A 19,601-nucleotide genomic window follows, 5' to 3' on the forward strand; every position below is an offset into this window, starting at 1 on the left:
GAGAAGACAACACTGCCGTTATATCAGTAAACCAATATATCAGTGGTACCATAGTGTCTTGAGTGTGTGTGTGTGAGTGTGAGTGTGTGTGTGTGTGTGTGTGTGTGTGTGTGTGTGTGCGTGCGTGCGTGCGTGCGTGCGTGTGTGTGTGTGTGATGCCTGTAACAGTTGATCTCTTAACACCAATGCCTTAAGAGAACCAAGCAATGAGAGACAATATACAGTAAAGGCTATTTAACCAAGCTCACTGACTGGGTTATTACACCTGCCGTTATTATAGGAGTAGTTGTATATCATGATACCACAGCTGTATTATTGTTTTAATTTACACTATAGCAAGAAACTCAGCCACATATATCACTATGGGCTCTACTATTGTTGTAGTACAACAGCATTTCATGTCGGAAGACTAAATTAGCAACAGGCGGACACCGGAACTAGGTCAGAGACGGGTCATGAGTCACATGATTTTAGATGGGTCAAAGTCATATTTCCCATGTATCTTGCGCATTGTGTGGCCGGCAGAGTTGTAATATATTGTCATGTCATGGTGTTTTGGGGTCATTAATAAACGAGATTGATTCTGTTATTTTTCTATAGATTTTTTTGGTAGTGCTATTTTACATTGAAGTCAACGGGGGGAGAGTTTCCCCCGTAAAGGGGGGCGGGAACATGTGCCGCTAGCAGCCGCTTACAAAATGACGTAGCCTATTGCCGATCTGGTGTATTACTAATTATGAGGGTTACAGGAACAATACAGTGGCAAACTGTGTGTGTGTGTGTGTGTGTGTGTGTGTGTGTGTGTGTGTGTGTGTGTGTGTGTGTGTGTGCGTGTGCGTGCGCGTGTGTATGTGGGGGGGGTCATTGAGTTCTTCATTTGAAATATTAATAAATAATGTCTATCAAAAACAACTGTTTGTGAATCACTCTACTTTGAGGAGATTCCAACATCCAACCCTGATGGCCTCTCAGAGGAGCAGACAGAGCAAAACCAGCAGCCATGAAGATGTGTGGACGTGTTCGTTTCCCACCCGCCATCACAAATAGGCCCTTCCTTGAAAACATCCTCTGCCACACAGGAAGTGACGTTTCTTACATTTCCAGTTTGAAGACCTGAGTAGTCAGCAAGAGCATCCCTATGGCTGGACCCGCCCCCCTTAATTTAAACTATGGCTTAATCAACAGAAAATGCAAAGGAACATATTATTTTGGGGCATTTTTGCCTTTATTTTGATAGGTAAAAATAGTGCTAGCGATGCCAACAGGAAGTGTGGACTGTGGAGGGGTCATTATCAGTGATTAGCCTTTTTTTTTTTTTTTCACCCAATTCACCCATTTTGTGTCCAAAATGCAGGAAGTAACACAGGTGGAAGCAAAACCTTAAGGAGGGTCCTGGCAGCAGAACACCTCAATGGATTGGAAGTTGGAGACCCTCGCTAATGTTTTGCTTGCAGCTGTGTTACTTCCTGCCGACACAGAATGGGTGGAGATTGGGTGGGAAGTGAAAAGGGTGATGATGAATTGGGGAATTGTCTGGAAGTGGTGTGTGGCCTGTGGGAGAGAGAGAGGGCTGTAATCTTCAGAGGCCACAGAGCCAGAGTTCAGCTGAGAGCCGCAGACCAGAAGGAGCCTCTCTCAGCACTTAGCTAGCAGAGGGAGAGGCCTGGATGCTCACTGCGTGTGGGGGGCTTGGGTGTGGGGGCGGGGCGGTTGAATTAAATTATCCCAACAAGGGGATAACGAAGGGGAATTATTTTTTGCAGCTATGGGTGAATAAAAAAGACTTTCCAAACGGGTCAAGCAGTCACAGCAGCAAAACGGTGCGTGCGCCTCACATTGGTTAATTTGAAAACGTCATCACGTCAAATGAGTTTCTTAGTCAGGCTTTCTGTACTATGGAGAGAAGTGGCCCTCAGCACAGCCAACTGACGACCCCTGCTTTCGCATGCTGTCAGTTGCTCTCAGACCATGTGACGCCCTGCTCCAATCAACAACCCCACAATTAGAAGGGAACATCTCAAAATGGGTGGGAAGAATGTTCTGCATAAATACCACGCATGGACGACAAGATGGCCAACATATGCAGTATAATTAGTGTGACTATGTATAACGATGTGTCATCGGGTGGAAGAAAAACACTTGTGTGACTCATGTTTGATGACTACTGTGAAAAAGCCATTGTGAAAAAAATGGTAAAGCGCAATGCAATTTTAAAGTTTACACACACACACACACACACACACACACACACACACACTTTTTGCTCTGAATTCTGACATTAAAATCAGAATACTGAGCGGGCTGCGCCAGAAAGCTGCAGGGGCTGCAGCCACCACTAGGGGGCGCTGCAGCCCTGGCAGCTTCCCCCTTCCAGTGCCAGTGCAAATGGCCTACAATTATCAAGTGGGCCGTCAAATCATTAGATTTTTTTATTTACATTAAACAAATTAAAAAAAAAACTTTCTGATGGACAGCCTCTTGAAAACAGTAACACTGAAAATGCTCCAACATGTTTCAGATGCTCTGTAACTAACTAAACTGTTAGTGACTGTGCAAATACAATATTTGGCCTCCTTTTTTCTTTTCTTTTACGGGGGTTGGAGGTGGGCCGAGAAAGCTTTTGAGATTTTTCAAATGGGCCCTGAGAGATGGAATAGGTTGGGAACCGCTGGTTTACAGTTAATGTAGCTATTAAAGTTCACGAAACAACCATGGTTAGATGCTTGCTCTTTCTAAATGAATACCAATGTCTTTTTCTATTGAATAGCCTACAAGCCCATCACTACTGAGAACAGCTGAGTGAGAGTCAGTGCATCCTATACCATTTCTTTCCATGGCAGAGTGTGAAGGTCATAGTGGAGGGGGCAGTATGGCTGACTTAGGGATCAGACGAGGCTTAGTCTCACGTAGTCAGACCCACCGTCGAGTCGACGTCATCGAGCTTCCAGAGATATCATCTCCGGCCGGCACTGCGAGACGAGACGAGGCTAAACACACACAGCTTAAGGAAAGCTACCAAATGCTACTTTAATCCCACCTTTCCAATCTCACAGCAGCTCTTACTTGGTGCTGAAGACAGCGCTCTCACAAACACACAGCTAACAAAGAGACTGTTACAGCAGTTTGAGAGGAAACTGGCAACATGCTAAGATACAGTATATTCTGCTGGAAAGGTGGGGGACTAAAAGAGACCAAGTTCGATTGTCTTTCTTGGTTAGGAAGGAAACTGAGTTAAATGACCCGGAAATACCTAAGTGGCAGCCATGATAAGAGTTGTTCTAGGGAAAGGTGCTTCTTGCCGATTTAGCTCCTTAATGAAAGTAGATGGTGTCTCACTTTCTTGCAGCGTTCAGCATGATTCATGATTCACAAAAGCAAAATAACGATCAACATACATGTAACTTGCTCCTGGCCTGCCCCTCGGAGGAAAGGACATGCCTGGATGGGTTAAATGCAGAGGACACTTTTCACCGGCCACCGTCAGCATGAGTGTGTTGTGGCCGCATGCATGTATTGTGGTGTTCGTGTGACAATAAAAGACGGGCTTGTCCGTTACGAGAGAAGTTATGGTGACCAGACGTCCCAGTTTGACTGGGACAGTCCTGATTCAATCTGCTAATTCTCTGATTAAAAATCTAAAAATCTCATGCTAAGTAAGCTACAGTAATATAGTGCAAAACCTTTCTTTGACTGGTTTTTGAACCTGTTTTTTATTATTATTATTATTATTATTATTATTATTATTATTATTATTATTATTATTATTATTATTATTCTTGATTGTTCTATATTGACGTTTTCTTATGTGTATTATTGTAAAATGGGAATTCGATAACGTCACTCCCTTTTCTGTCTGCCTCCCAGCTGAGACCTCAGGAAATAAGTCTTACAACTTTATTGTGATATCCCGATGAATTATTTTATACTGTATGCTTGTTGGTGTATTGTATTTTTTTAATTTGTCAAATAAATTCATTCTTTCATTCAGCTATTGCAAATGTGTGTGTTTGTTAGTTTTTTGACAGTTGGACCACAGCTTAACAGTCCGTTTGGTTGAAGCCTCAGATGAGGGAAGGCCTTCCTAGAAGTGATTTGCCTCGACATCATCATCATCATCATCATCATCATCATCATGCTACCTAAATGATCTCAGGATGTTGGATGCTCAAAGAACCCGGCTGCATAACTGAATAAAGCGATGAAGAGCATGAAGACGTGCGGTCGCTGCTCCAGCCTGGACACAGGGCTAAACATCATTAGTCCTCCAAGCCGTGTGAAGGACTGGACCGCCTAATTATATCAACGCAGAACAGACCAAGCTCAGTCTAAGGTCGGTTTTCATTAGGTGTGTCAGAGGAGGAGAGCTGCTCTCAGGTCAGTTTTTGCCGTCCTCTTCAAACTGAAGGAGACGGTTGTAGGGGCGGCTGTTGGTGAACCTGGATGAGTGATCTTCCTCACAGAGGGTTGATGAATGTCAAATCTGGGCTGTAACTGTGTTTGAATGATGCCAGGTCTGACCTGGAGCCGTGTAGAGACAGGATGCTGTTTCAGACAGGAACAGAGAGAACAAGACAGTTTCCACTCTTGGCTTCTATACTCTTCTTCGCATGTACCACCGAGTCGGCCCGGTGGCGAGTTGGGGGGCGCCTGCGGCTCGACTCACCGGTTAAGTTTAGGCAAATAAAGCAACTTTTATATACAGTACGGTTATGATTTGGGTTAGGGTTAAAGCCTAAAGTAAAAACGTTGACGTGCTCGGGCGGGAGTCAAACACGCGCTCTCTCATTTGCAAGACGGGAACGCTAAGGTTCCACCAATGCCACCCCTACATCCTCAAATGACCACAAGGCCCTCACCTCCATGTCTGAAGAGACAGGGGACTGTGGTCACGTGACCACAAGGCCCTCACCTCCATGTCTGATGAGACAGGGGACTGTGGTCACATGACCACTCGGCCGCACCGTTGATTTCTGACAAGAAAGGCTCCCTTTCTCCTCTGCAAAAGAGGTGTTTTTGACGAGTTGGGAATGAGACCGGGTTCATTAATTCATCCAAATACCAGGCAACACAATCAAAGATTGACGTCACTGTTGACATCATCACTGATGACATCACATCTCTAGCTAATTAGCCTAATTATAAAATCTGGCTCCGTTAGGTCACCCGCACAGGTGCCCATTACACACCCTGAAGGTTTCAGCCCGATCGCACGTAAAACGGCATAGATGTGGCCGAACACAGAACTTGAAACAAACAAACAAACAAACAGACAAAGTCTACATACGCAATTGTATATAGATGGATGGAATTATACTGAAAATAAATTATCCCCTATTTGCTGGGGACCCCCTGAAACCCCATCAAGGACCCCTGGTGGGTCCCTGGACCCCACTTTGAGAACCACTAATGTAGACTGTCTGACGGGTATGTGACGAAGGTGGATAAAAGCAGCGATAAAGCAGTTGGAGGTCCTATGAGAATGTCTGATTCACTGATTAGCCTTGTTTTCCGAGAGGGAAAACGGAAATTATTTCCATCTTGAATGTAATTATCACTGAGGGTGAGAGCTTGTAAACATAATGCTTGCTCATAACAGTCACATCATTACAGGACCATCATGCACTTGGTAGTATTTTATGATCCTTTGGGAATGATGAAGTTCCTGGCAGAGCAAAAAACAAGCCCAGGTCCAGCCCAGCAGGCCTCGTCACAACGTCTGGAGCTCACCTCTCTCTCCGACTGCCCCCCAGCTCGCCCCCCAGCTCCACACAATACCTCGTTTTCGACCACGTGATTCGGATGACGTCTGTCGCGCGGGAAGTAAAACTGCCACCTAAGAGCTAATGGAAAATGGAGGAAAGCGAGTATGCAAGAGGGTTGGATGCCGCTCCACGCTGCAGGTGTCGCCAGAAGATTGCAAAACCTAATATGATCCATATACTGTACAATGAAGAAAAGCAATTTTCCTAGCAACTAGTCCGATTTGCCCCGTGTGGAGGCGGTAGGCATTACAATTTACCTCGTCCTTCAGATGAAGGCATACAAGAGTTGAGAGGCGTAGAACTATTTTGTGTGTGGTTGGATCAAGGACATGAATTGGAACCAAAGCCGCATTGAATGACTGCTGTCTTCTCTTTAGCCGGGTGAGTAAATGTGCTTGAGAATGACTGTTGAAACTCTAACGTTACAGTACATAGACGCTGTACAAAATAGTGACTTCTGGACTCCAACCCCCACAATCCACCACTTCCTCGCCTGCAACCTTTCCCTCAACTCAATCACCTTATCACAGCTGCAGGCAATAGGGCTGATTAGACCTAGCCATCCTGTGTGTATTGAAACCCTCTGTTGCCATCTTATCCTGTATCCTATCTTCACCTTATTCGTTGTGGTAAATGTTTGGAGAAGAAGCTGGCTGGCCTCCTGTCAATCCCTCATCTGACCATTGTTTGCTGTGTAACTGATTTCCAAACCAGCTTAAACAGGTGGAATAATAAAAATGATCAGGAGAATCTATGCCTGTGTGCTGGAGACGCAGGGCTTCTGTCTCATCTACGATGGGGGTGATCTGAAACTGGACAGGAGCCATGCCCTCCTCCTACTACCAAGTACAGGCTCAGCTCCACGTTGGGGACGTTGACTATTGTGACTTCATAGTGTGGAATAAAAATGACATCGTTGTAGAGAGGATTCTGCCTGATGTGGAACTCTGGGACAGCACTATTGCCAAAGTTTAGGGTTCCTTCAGACACTGACACTGGCTCAGGAGGTAGAGCGGGTCGTCCACGAATCAGAAGGTTGGTGGTTCGATCCCCGGCTACTCCAGTCCACATGTCGAAGTGTCCTTGGGCAAGACACTGAACCCCAAATTGCTCCCGATGGCTGTGCCAGCACCCTGCGTGGCAGCTGGCCGCCCTCGGTGTGTGAATGGGTGAATGTAGGCACATTGTAAAGCGCTTTAGATAAAAGCGATATATAAATGCAGTGCATTTTACCATTTACTGTGTTCTTCCTGAGGTGTTGGGGACAGCAGCTAACTAAGTCAAAACCTATTTTAAATGTGGCTCAGTCCGATCATGCTTTAATGCCATGTGTAGTCACCCATCAAAGGCCCACTCAGCCTTCAAACACCAAAGGACTGACAAACATCAGGGACTGACAGTTATTTGTCCAACCACAGTCGTAAGCGCACACTCACCGATCGAAAAAGCTCAGGTGCAAGGCACAAAAATTGACTAAAAGAAGAGAACAGCCAGTAGCACACTTACATCCTTTCAAGGTTTTAATCTCGCATTGGGAACGCTGAGGAAGGCCTGTTTGGCTGAAACGTCTGTTGGGAACGCTGAGGAAGGCCTGTTTGGCTGAAACGTCCGTTGTAGCTGTATTGCCCAGATGATGGATTAAAACCTTGGAAGGACATTTAAGTGTGCTGCTGGCTGTTCTCTCCTCTTACTGACAGTTATTTGTGGTTAAATGGTGACCTACTCCAATGTGATGTACCGGTGAGAGATTTAAGAGGTTAAATATTAAGGAGCCTATTCATGTTTTCTGTAATCATTGCACTGAGAAGTCCTTCAACCCAATGTGATGTACTTGTGAGAGATTTAAGGGGTAAATAAATAAATATTAGGCCAAATAAGTGAATCCTGAAGGGCTACTATACTATACTAGGGGTGGGGGGGGGAATCGATACAGCATAGTATCGTGATATTTTGTGGGCAATATGTAGTATCATATCGAATGCCAAGTATCGTGATATTTTATTATACAAAATGTCAAGTGCATGCAGCATTTATGACAGGTTTTTATGACAGTGTTGGTCAGCCTGTCGGCTTGACAATGCAATTTTGCTCGAATAAAAATGATTGAAGTGAGATGAACAGACTGGAAACTTTATCTGATTAGATAAAACAGATGTTGACAAGGTTTTTACCTTTGGGACATCATTTGCAGTTGAAAAAAGGTACTACTGTAAATCAAAATATATCGCAATATCGCAATACTCCATCAATCGCAATACTAGCATATCGCAATATCGCAATACAATCGGATCGTGACTTAAAGGACGGCTTTACCGTGGGGAATATGAATATATATTAAATCTCACGCCCCTAAGGTTTTAGAATCCGTTGAAATTTTTGAAATTGGAGCTTCACTGCCTGACCTATCAGGCATCTCTCACATATTTTAGGGAAGCCGGATGACGCGTTACGCGTCATCCGGCCTCCCTCCCCGTTGCGGAACTCGAGCGCCTATGAACTATAAGTCTTGTGAGCCATGGTCCCGCCTCTAGAGGTCCTCCACGCCCCTTCAGAGCTCTCGACGAAAAGCAAAAGGCAGCCATCTTGTTCACCCGCATAGCATACTGTAGCTAGGTTAGCTTTCCATAGCTCCTTGCCAAGAGACCATATCTCTGGAACGGAAGCACCAAAAGACACGGGACTGGCGGCATTGGAAAGCTCGTCAAATTTTACATCTAGTAGTAGGTGAGTTGAAGTAACGAAATCAACGCTGAGCAATGTACCCATTTTTACAGAAAATAGTTACAACATCAGATGCGCGTAACTCCTACGAAAATGCCTTAAAATGCATGAATTTTTTTTTATGAAGACATCTCCCGACATATATACATCGGTTTAAATTTGGTGCAATTTGGTGCAATTTTATTTTCGATTTATTTTCGATTTTTTCTTGTTCTCTTGTTTTATTGTCGAAGCCTTCTTCTTCTTCTTTGAGTTTTATGGCGGTTGGCAAACATATGTGCATTACCGCCACCTACTGGAGTTTGATATCAGCCAATTGCCTGAGGGGTGGGCATGGAAACGAAGGCCACGCGAGCCCAGTGCATTGTGGGAAATGTAGTATTTCGGGTCCCCGCACCCGCCCCTCCCCTCCACCACCCCCCCCCCCTCCACACAGAGTGGATTTCTGGTGATATCTCTGGCGGGAAACAACCAATTTCAAAAATTTCAACGGATTCGAAAACCTTAGGGGCGTGAGATTTAATATATATTCATATTCCCCACGGTAAAGCCGGCCTTTAAGTATCGTGATAATATCGTATCGTGGGGCATCAGTGATTCCCACCCCTATACTATACCTATACAGTATGTGACATCTCTAATCTGAAGAGATGGGTGTTCCCTCCCTCCTTCTAACCCCCCACCCCCACCGCCCAACCTGGGCTTGATAAATAGCACAGCATTTTGCTCTGTCTGCCAATAGAGCTCACAACCCCCAGCTGATCTGACTAATATCCTGTTACTACTGAGAGAGAGAGGTTGTCTTCACATCAGAGCATCCCCTGTTATATAGGTACTAGCTTGGCTATATAGCTGGTGTAGAATAAATAAATAAATAAATAAATAAATAAATAAATAACAGATTTTTTTTATTTACTTCATCACATTTCTGCTGAATATCCAGAGACAGCATCATGTCATCTAACAAGTGTGAAGGGCCGGGGCCACACAGGGGCAGGTCTTTCGACTCCGTGAACACTGTGTACGAGGAGAAGCAGCTCAACAACCAGGTGAGAGCACTGATGATTTGTGGGAAACGGTGTCATTTTTGCAGTTCTGTTTCTTTTATTTGGTGTTTGTTTTCTTAAAGGACAAACTAAAACACATCAATGTTAGAAAAAAAAATCTTTGTTTAGCGTTGGCATACGTTTCTATTATATGGGTGATATGAGCAAAGATTTATTTATTAACAACACATTTTCCAGCTAATAAGTGTAACTTTTCAGTGGCAATTACTGTGAATTGGCTAATGTGTATGTATTGACAGTATAAAATGTTTAACACAGATACAGTGTGTGGACATCCTATCGCTATGTCAGAGTTTAACACTGATCGTTTTGCTGTGTTGATTTATTTAAATGCAACTTTATTATGCAGTATACTTCTCTAATTGTAGGCCTATTTATTCCATCAACTAATTGATAATGGGTTCCTCCTGCTGTGACTTGGGGGCTCAGCCAACTAAATCCGGATCTGTCAAATAATGCAAAGTCGAAGCCAATGAACGAACATATAGTCCACTGAACTATAAAATTATAAAGTTACATGTTTTTATTTGCCTACTGTAATGTGAGCTGTTAGCTATTCCTCAATCATCATGTATTATAATAAAATACTATTAGTTTAACAATGGTTAAAAAGCAGAAGTAGCCTACATCAGCAGCAAATTAATTGCCATAAATTATCTTACTTGGTGGCAAGTTTATTGGGTTGAGTTTCTACCTATAATAATAATAATAATAATAATAATAATAATAATAATAATAATAATAATAATAATAATAATAATAATAATAATAATAAAATAATGTGACCTGTAACTGTAAAATAATTACTTTTTGGAAATTGTAATCCTTTACATTACTAGTTTCTGGGAAGGTAATACAATTACAGTAACTGAGATACTGTAACTAAGTTACTGCCCAACACTGTTTTGCAAATATCTATTTGTAGGTGAGACTGTGAACACCAAGATTGTGAACAGAATAATGTAGCGACTCTCATCCCATGAAAATCCACCATCTGCTGCTCTGTGGATCTATAGGTCAACAGGCCATCAGATATGGTTGCAGGTGTGTTTGTTGCCTCATAGGAAACTGATGCACATTTTGTGCATCGTTGTACTTTGACCCCAGATGAAGAAGGTGACCTTCAGTAAAAGTGATGAGAAGAAGGACAAGAGCATGTCCCCTGGCCGTGCAGCCATCGTCTTCTCGCTGAAGAATGAAGTTGGAGGACTCGTCAAGGCGCTCAAACTATTCCAAGTGAGTGCTGAGGTGTGGGAACCTGGCTTAGGGTGCTTCATCGTCATTTCATTAATTGGTGAATAGCTTTAGTTCAAATGACCTTCAAATGACCTTCACTGCATTTTGAACCCGTTTCTTCATGGGATTCATCACGTGCTATGTTCATGCAGGACAAACACGTCAACCTCGTTCATATTGAGTCCCGTAAATCCAAGAGAAGGAATTCCGACTTTGAGATCTTTGTGGATTGTGACAGCGACCATGAGCAGCTCAAAGAGCTGACCCAGCTGCTAAAGAAGCACACTCGTGTGATTGAGACGAATCCACCTGACAACGCCACTCTACCTGACGATGGTAGGCCATACTTTACTTATATAAGTTAAGTTAAATTTAATTAGATTGATTTCATTTAAATTAATTTAAATTGAATTTAAATTACTTTATGATTTACTTTATAATTTATGAGAATGTAATTCATGAGCATACCCAATAAAAATTCTGTAAAGATTACATGCAAAAGCAGCAGTGAGATCGAGCAAGAAGCGGGCACATTCATAATAATCAACATGGATACTATTTCAGACATGGCTGACGTTCCCTGGTTCCCTAAGAAGATTTCTGATCTGGATCTGTGTGCCAACCGGGTTCTAATGTACGGCACGGAATTAGATGCAGACCATCCGGTATGTCTGCATGTCTGCATCCATGTCTGTCTGCCTGTCTGTCTGTCTGTCTGTCTGTCTGCCTGTCTGTCTGTCTGTCTGTCTTCATGTCTGTCTGCCTGTCTGTCTGTCTTCATGTCTGTCTGCCTGTCTGTCTGTATGTCTGTCTGTCTTCATGTCTGTCTGCCTGTCTGTCTGTCTTCATGTCTGTCTGCCTGTCTGTCTTCATGTCTGCCTGTCTGTCTGTCTGTCTGTCTGTCTGTCTGTCTGTCTGTCTGCCTGTCTGTCTTCATGTCTGTCTGCATGTCTGTCTGTCTGTCTGTCTTCATGTCTGCCTGTCTGTCTGTCTGCCTGTCTGTCTTCATGTCTGTCTTCATGTCTGTCTGCATGTCTGCCTGTCTGTCTGTCTGCCTGCCTGCCTGCCTGCCTGTCTGTCTGTCTGTCTGTCTGTCTGTCTGTCTACCTGCCTGCCTGCCTGTAGAAAAGGCAACTAAAACTGCTCTTTGACCTCATAAATACAAGTTCTGCTTCTGTGATGGAATGGAATGTGGACATTTAAGAGAGATTGAGAGTGTATTTTTCTTTTTTTCTTGCAGGGTTTCAAAGACAACATATACCGTAAAAGAAGGACATATTTTGCTGATCTGGCTATGGGCTACAAACAGTAAGTTCCCTCATTATGTTGTATTTGTTGTATTTTAAATGGCGTGTCAGTTTGCTTTGTGTGATTTAAAGCTCTAATAGGGTGCTGCAGGAAAGACCCAGAAGTGACCACTTCCTGGTTCCCTCGTCTGGAATTCAATGGGGTTTTTGCATGGGGATTTTAGTTAGATGCCTGAATCAAGGTCTGTGGTTAGGAGAAGTTGATCAAACTACAATCATTGTGTTCAGCAAGATAATGCTCACAGATGAGGAACACTTTTATGAATTTTGAAGTGTAAAAAAAAAAAAAAAAAAGCTTTTACACTTCAGTAATCTGTGAAGATTATCTTGCTGCACACAAACGTTTCAGGCCTACAAAAATACATCATCCCTCCAGTAACCCATCCACTACCTCCCTACATTGTGTTTCCCTTCATTTCACCTCTCTCTCTCTCCCACTCTCGCTCTCTCCCCCCTCTCTCTCTCTCACTCCCCCCCTCTCTCTCTTGCTCTCTCTCCCCCTCTCTCGCTCTCCCCCCTCTCTCTCGCTCCCTCCCTCCCCCTCTCTCTCGCTCCCTCCCTCTTCCCCCCCCCCTCTCTCGGTCTCGCTCCCCCCCTCTTGCTCTCTCTCTCAATCTCCCTCCCCCTCTCTCGCTCTCCCCCTCTCTCTCTCTCTCTCTCCCCCTCCCTCTCTCTCCCTCCCCCCTCTCTCTTTCTCTCTCCCCGTCTCTCGGTCTCCCCCCCTCTCTCTTGCCCCCTCTGTCTCTCGCTCCCCCTCCATCTCTCTCTCTCTCACTCTCCTCTCTCTCTCTCTCAGTGGAGAGCCTATTCCTCATACAGACTACACAGCAGAGGAGGTGCGGACCTGGGGTGTGGTGTTCAGGGAGCTCAACAAGCTGTATCCCAGCCATGCCTGCAGGGAGCATCTGAACCACCTCCCCCTGCTGTCCACACATTGTAACTACAGGGAAGACAACATCCCTCAGCTGGAGGACGTCTCACGCTTTCTCAAGGGTAAATGTTCCAAACTATCAGAATCAGAATCCGGATCACTTTTATTGCCACAATATGCAAGTTTACATACGAAGAATTTGTCTTATGTAAGTACGCAGCGTAGCGGTCATATCAATATTCAGAAGATAAAAAAGAAGATATTATGTAAAAGACAAACTCGCAAAATTGTAAGTGCGGTCCAATATATGCACGAATAGGGGGAGCGGCATTAAATAGGAATCTAGAAGTCCAAGTGGTGCACAATGTACAAGAGTAATCTAATGGAGTAAAAAGTTCTGGTAGCAGAAGCAGCTATAGGCCTAATACTTTAGTCCAGCTGTTGTTACTGTAAACCAGGGGCTCCCCAATTAGTTTCCCACAAGGATCAAATGATGATGAGCATGCCACACCCTAACTCCTGACACACAGTGAAGCACCAGTGATGTTATCGTGAAATATCAGCACTGCTAGGATAGGATCCCTCTTGTCCAATCAAATTGCTCGGCCAGAACTAACTGTTGTATAGACCTTATTCGCTAACCCCGGACCCCGTTGTTGTTTGTATGCTGCCGTTAATGCCTGTAATAATAAACAAAAGAAAAAACGAGGTGAACAGACTTTGCTGTGAGGAGCTGTCAGAAAGTTTCACCTGTCTCTCCTAACTATCCACACACCTCTCCTGTGCTGCTGACGTATCCCCAGTCTCGCTCCCTTCACGTCTGTGGACGGTAGAGATAGAAACAAACCACGGGGACTTTATTGCTGTCATTACTACAGCCATACCTAACGCAGGTCACCATCCGAACACAATTGGAACGATACAGGTAACGCTAACGGCGGCTAGCTTCCTATAAATGCTGCTCTTACATAGGCTGTCACTTAAGAGCTGCAGCGCTATGTCGAGAACATGGCGGCGGTGGGCGTGCCCGTACATGAGTCGAATAAGGTCTATAATGTAATGTAATGCTCTACTGTATGACAGTGATGTGGCTGATGGGGATGCAGTGTTTGGTTAAAGTGTGTGTGTTTGTGTGTGCATGCGTGTTCATGCACGTGTGTGTGTGTGTGTGCGTGCACGTATGTACTGTATGTGTGTGTGCGTGTATGTGTGCAGAGCGCTCAGGCTTCAGCATCAGGCCTGTAGCAGGGTACCTCTCCCCCAGAGACTTCCTGGCAGGCCTGGCCTTCAGAGTGTTCCACTGCACCCAGTACGTCCGCCACAGCTCTGACCCTCTGTACACACCTGAACCGTGAGCACACACACACACACACACACACACACACACACACACACACACACACACACACACACACACACACACACACACACACACACACACACACACACACACACACACACACACACACACACACACACACACACACACACACACACACACACACACACACACACACACACACACACACACACACAGTACCTGAGAGAGTCCAGTCTCCATTGTGGATCCTCCAGTCCAGCAGAGAGAGCAGCTTCACTCCTGAGGCTCCTGGATGATTGTAGCTCAGGTCCACCTCCCTCAGATTGGAGACAGCCTGCACACAGATACACACACTCACGCAACACCACGAAACGTTGGCAGAGGAGGTATGCACTCTACCGAGTACCTTCTAGTTTTTTATTGTGAAATATATCAGCTATACGGCTCACACACATTTATACGTGCACGTGTGTGTGTGTGCGCGCGTGTGTATGTGTGATGCAGAGACACGTGCCACGAGCTGTTGGGTCATGTCCCCCTGCTGGCTGAGCCCAGCTTCGCTCAGTTCTCTCAGGAGATGGGCCTCGCCTCGCTAGGAGTATCAGATGAGGCTGTACACAAACTGGCCACGGTGAGAACACACACACACACACACACACACACACACACACACACACAACATAACTTATTACTGTAACTATTATTGACATATGGTAGCATTTGCTGTGTGTAAATATCATGATGTTAACTCTTGTGTTGCAGTGTTATTTCTTCACAGTGGAGTTTGGGCTGTGTAAGCAGGAGGGCAGGCTGAGGGCCTATGGAGCTGGCCTCCTCTCCTCCATCAGTGAGCTGAAGGTAATGCCCGGCTTCATTGGGATCTGCTACAGTCAACAGTTTTATTTTACCAGAGTAACCTGCCTTATTGCAATAATCTGCTTAAAGGAGAAGTGCACCCAAAAATGAAAATTCAGTCAAAGTTTATTATTATCATTATCATTATCATTATTATTATTATTATTATTATTTAACCAATAACCAGGCTAGTATCGGTATTTAAGTACCGTACTGGTTATTTCTGCCAGCAGGATCCAATGAGTAAAATGTAAATCTGAACACAAAATGTCTCTCTTCCATTAGCACGCTCTCTCTGGCAAGGCCCATATCCTTCCCTTTGACCCCGTGGTGACCTGTAACCAGGAGTGCAACATAACCACCTTCCAAGATGTCTACTTTGTTTCAGGGAGTTTTGAGGAAGCCAAGACTAAGATGAGGTCAGTGGACACAACACTGCTCTGCAAATGGAGTTTTGCTTGACTATTTCTTCTCTTGCAGTGATCTACCCAGCTAACCAAAGTTCACTGCCACAACGCCATGACAATAGAGATGCCATGATATTGATTTCCCCCTGCTACTAACAGTGTTGGGGTAACTCATTACAAAAGTAACATATTACATGTAATATATTACTTTTAGCAGTAACTCAGTAATTTAACTTATTACTTATAGGATTTCAGTAATATTATACCAGTTACTTTGTCAAGTAACTCAAGTTACAAATTGAGTTACATTTGATTCAATCAAAGCACATATTTAAAAAAGATACAATCATGTCCTAATCAAACTGTGTTTTTATGCAAATAACCACTATAGATGACAATAACAAAAGAAAAGAATAACATTTAGAATTTTGGATTGTTCACACTGACCTCACGATACGATACGTATCACGATACTTGGGTCACGATACGATTGTATCACGATATATTTCGATGCGATACATATTGCGATATATTGCGATATTCTACAGAATTTACTCAAAATTAAATAATAGAGCTAAAGATACAACACACTGTGTACCACCCAGGTAGTGTAATAATATGTACATCACTTTATACTGATAAGTTAGTGGACAAATTTAGTCAAAACTACTGAGTGTTGAGTGTTACTGAACGCATCGATATGGGAAATATCGATACAGTATCGATTAGGGGTGGGAATCACCAGACGCATTGGCCTGGCATGGCATGGCCTGCAAAAAAAAAAAAAAAAAAAAATATTGCGATACTTGGCATCCAAGTATCGATACAGTATCGGGAAATAAAATATTGCGATATATTGCCGTATCGATTATATTGCCCAGCCCTACACTGCACCCCGTACCCCAGCAGCACTTTCTGCAAGACACCTCGGGCAACATAAAGGTCTTCTCCAAATCCACTAGCCCCGTTGTGACTCTTTCCGTGTAGTCTGTAGACGATGCTAGCTATGCTAGGCTATGCTACCGTACAAGAGTCCCGTGTCGTTACATCGACTTGCCTGTGACTCTCGCTCCCGTACCAAGCTGTCTAAATCGGCGATAGGCACATCTTTTTTACAGAGCTTTCGACCAGAGTGGCGCTGTTGAACGCTGTGCTCTCTAACCCGGAAAAAATTATATCACCAGCACAGACTTCAGATGAAAAGAGGCATTTATGAGCAGCGTCGAGCTTTCTAACCCCGCCGTCAAGAAGCAATGAACCCGTCTGCTCTAGTAGGCGGCTTTGAAATGTTTCTGTGACACTTGTAAATACGTGCGTGTCGCTGATTTAGACAGCTTGGGAGCGAGAGTCGCAGGCAAGTCTATGTAAGGACATGGGACTCTTGCAGGGTAGCATAGCCTAGCATCGTCTATACGGAAAGAGTCACAACGGGGCTACAAATCCAGCACTCATGAAGATTAGTATTAGATCTGAACCACCTTGAAACCGCGCTGGACAGACATTGCACCTGCCCCCTGCTGTTGGACAATATTGCTCCGTGGGTCACATCATTGTGGTTGTGGCAATGGAAGTTTGTTTGGTCAACATCATGGCGATGCAATTTGGTGAGCTTGGTTAACGATTGTGCAACTTGTACTGGGTCTGCTCTGCAGGGAATTTGCCAAGACCATCCGCCGTCCGTTCTCGGTGCACTACAACCCCTACACCCAGGCTGTGGATGTCCTGAAGGACACCCACAGCATCACTAACATGGTGCAGGACCTCCGGCACGAGCTGGACATCGTAGAAGACGCCCTCAACCGACTCAGTCTGAGAGTCTGAGAGCGCTGACGTCAATGCTCACCTCGACTATGTTTCCTTCTCTCTACATCTACTGTGCATGCCAGAGCCGTCATGCCCGTTGAATCTGAGGGGGCAGTTGCCCCATCAGATTTTGGGTGAAACGAGATTTAGCTTCTTCTTTTTTTAAGAAAAGTGGCAGCAGTGTAAGCTAGTGTAGAAGTGAGTGACTAAGCTAATAACCATAACAGCACAAATAATTGACAAAAATCTCTATTATTTACCCCAGTGGTTCCCAAGTCACAACAGGCATTACTTATTATGACATGAATAATCTGTGGCAACATATTTGAACAATCATCTAATGTTTTGTTGATAATTAATTTGAACAATTAAATTGTATTGTGATTTGGTTGTAGTGCTTGCTGCCCCCTCCCCCCCCCACCCCAAGTAAACTACATGGAGTTCACAGTGTTGTGCAAGTGCCAGTCATCAATGTGTTTGCTTTGGTGTTTATTTTTTGGGTGTAATACACTTGTTGAACCACCAGGTGGTGGTTACCTGTAAAGGGGACTTCATTTATACAGGAATGCAGCCAGGTGTGCATGCCGGATGAGGCATACAGTTTTTGACCGTGGGCATGATGTCTGCAGGTGTAGCAGTAGCTCAAGTTTGGTTAGGCTATACCTTTATGATTATGATGTTTTACCTGGAGACAAGAAACCGTGTAAATATGCCTGAGTATTAAATGGAGCAGCAAAAGCAAAGGTTAACGTTTGGACATTGTAATTGGTTTGTGGGTTACACCGCCCGGGCCCGGTGCCACGGGGGGGCTTTGGCCCCTCAGTCACTTCACCTTGGAGCCGGGCCTGACACCGCCGATGTCTCCGGTACATGTCAAATACTTTCACCCACATGCAACAATATCGTGGCTTATTGTAAAGAAAATGTGTTGCACTCTGAATCAGAATTCTATTTTACATGCAGCCATTTTATTCAGTTTCATATATTTGTACTGAACATGTTCTCCTGTTGTAACTGACAGCTGTTTTGTTCAAGCTGTTCTACTGACTGTAATGAAACAGGTTAATGCACTGTCTGTTGCTTTGATGAGTATGTGAGTTAATTGATTACAATCATCTGATATGTTTCTACCAAGATGGCCGTGTGGTGATGGAACAGAATACTATGAATACACTTAGGAGAGTTGTGTATGATGTAATGTATGCCCAGTACCACTAGAGGACAGCCTACACTCCTGAAAATGGACAACAGGGTGTTTTTCAACCAAGGAGAACAATAGCCTCTACATAATGGTTCTCCTTGGTTGAAAAACACATTATAGAGCTTGAGAAGTTATGTCATACCGTGTTACACGCCTGAAGCCAACCCTATAACTATATAATATAGTAAATGTGGTATACAGTATTTAACCTGCCAAATAGCTCGCATTTTATTAAAATACCAAATTTGATACTCGATTCACCCCCACTCACCAAGCGATACATTTTGGTGGAACAAGTCTGTGGGAATAGCCAGCACATCCAGTCTAAATATCGAAAATATTTTTGAAATTAAGTTTGGTGGGTGCTACGTATACCGAATTGAAGAATAGTGATTACAATTAATTGTGTGGCAAAAGATAGAGGGCAGCATTGAGCCAGAATATAGAAATACAGTAGTACCTTTTTCACATGCCAGTGTTGTATTTAGACTAATGGTTTTATGGCACACATGGATGCCTCGCTTGAAAGAACTACCACATACAGTACTTGAGTGTGTATATTTAAACAGATTAGGCCTGCGTCTGGATATTATTTCAAGTCAGGGCCGATGTCAATAGGCTTTTCCACGTGAGTAGACACAATATTGAGTCAATATTGGTGCGTAATGTTTGTTCTGCCATGGTTGTGTTGCTTTATCCACTCCTACATTCCATCAGAATGGAAAGTAGATCATAATGTACACAGCTCAATGAAAACACACAATACCTACAGGGCTTAAAGCGCTCCAGCCAGGTGCCGCATTTACAGCTTATGGACATTTTATTCTTTAGATGTATTTATTCATTTGCACACATAAAAAACAGAAGCAGAGAAAAGGAAATCAACAATTCACGTTTTAGATTCATAAACTACTAGTGCAGTGCCAGTTCCCCCATTCACCACCCCGTGGGCGCCCCCTGCCCCCCCCCCCCCCCCCCACACACACACACACACACACTGCACTCCCAGTTTGAAGTCGATCCGACCAACGGTTCACGAGATACATGAAG

The 19,601-nt window shown here is 44.1% G+C and overlaps 1 protein-coding gene across 1 annotated transcript; it reads left to right on the forward strand.

The window, feature by feature from the left end:
* Positions 1 to 9,436: 9,436 nt before the first annotated feature.
* On the forward strand, positions 9,437 to 17,368 carry LOC310799854 (tryptophan 5-hydroxylase 1-like; the record flags this gene model as incomplete). Its single annotated transcript, XM_083662458.1, has 11 exons — positions 9,437 to 9,532; positions 10,658 to 10,786; positions 10,939 to 11,122; positions 11,351 to 11,451; positions 12,027 to 12,094; positions 12,890 to 13,086; positions 14,180 to 14,315; positions 14,790 to 14,916; positions 15,048 to 15,143; positions 15,426 to 15,559; positions 17,200 to 17,368. 11 exons carry the CDS (start codon positions 9,437 to 9,439, stop codon positions 17,366 to 17,368), a joined length of 1,437 nt encoding a protein of 478 aa, XP_083518584.1.
* Between the last annotated feature and the right edge of the window lie 2,233 nt (positions 17,369 to 19,601).

This window comes from Poromitra crassiceps, assembly GCF_964638095.1.
Source record: "Poromitra crassiceps genome assembly, chromosome: 28".
In the NCBI taxonomy this organism is placed as follows: domain Eukaryota; kingdom Metazoa; phylum Chordata; class Actinopteri; order Beryciformes; family Melamphaidae; genus Poromitra; species Poromitra crassiceps.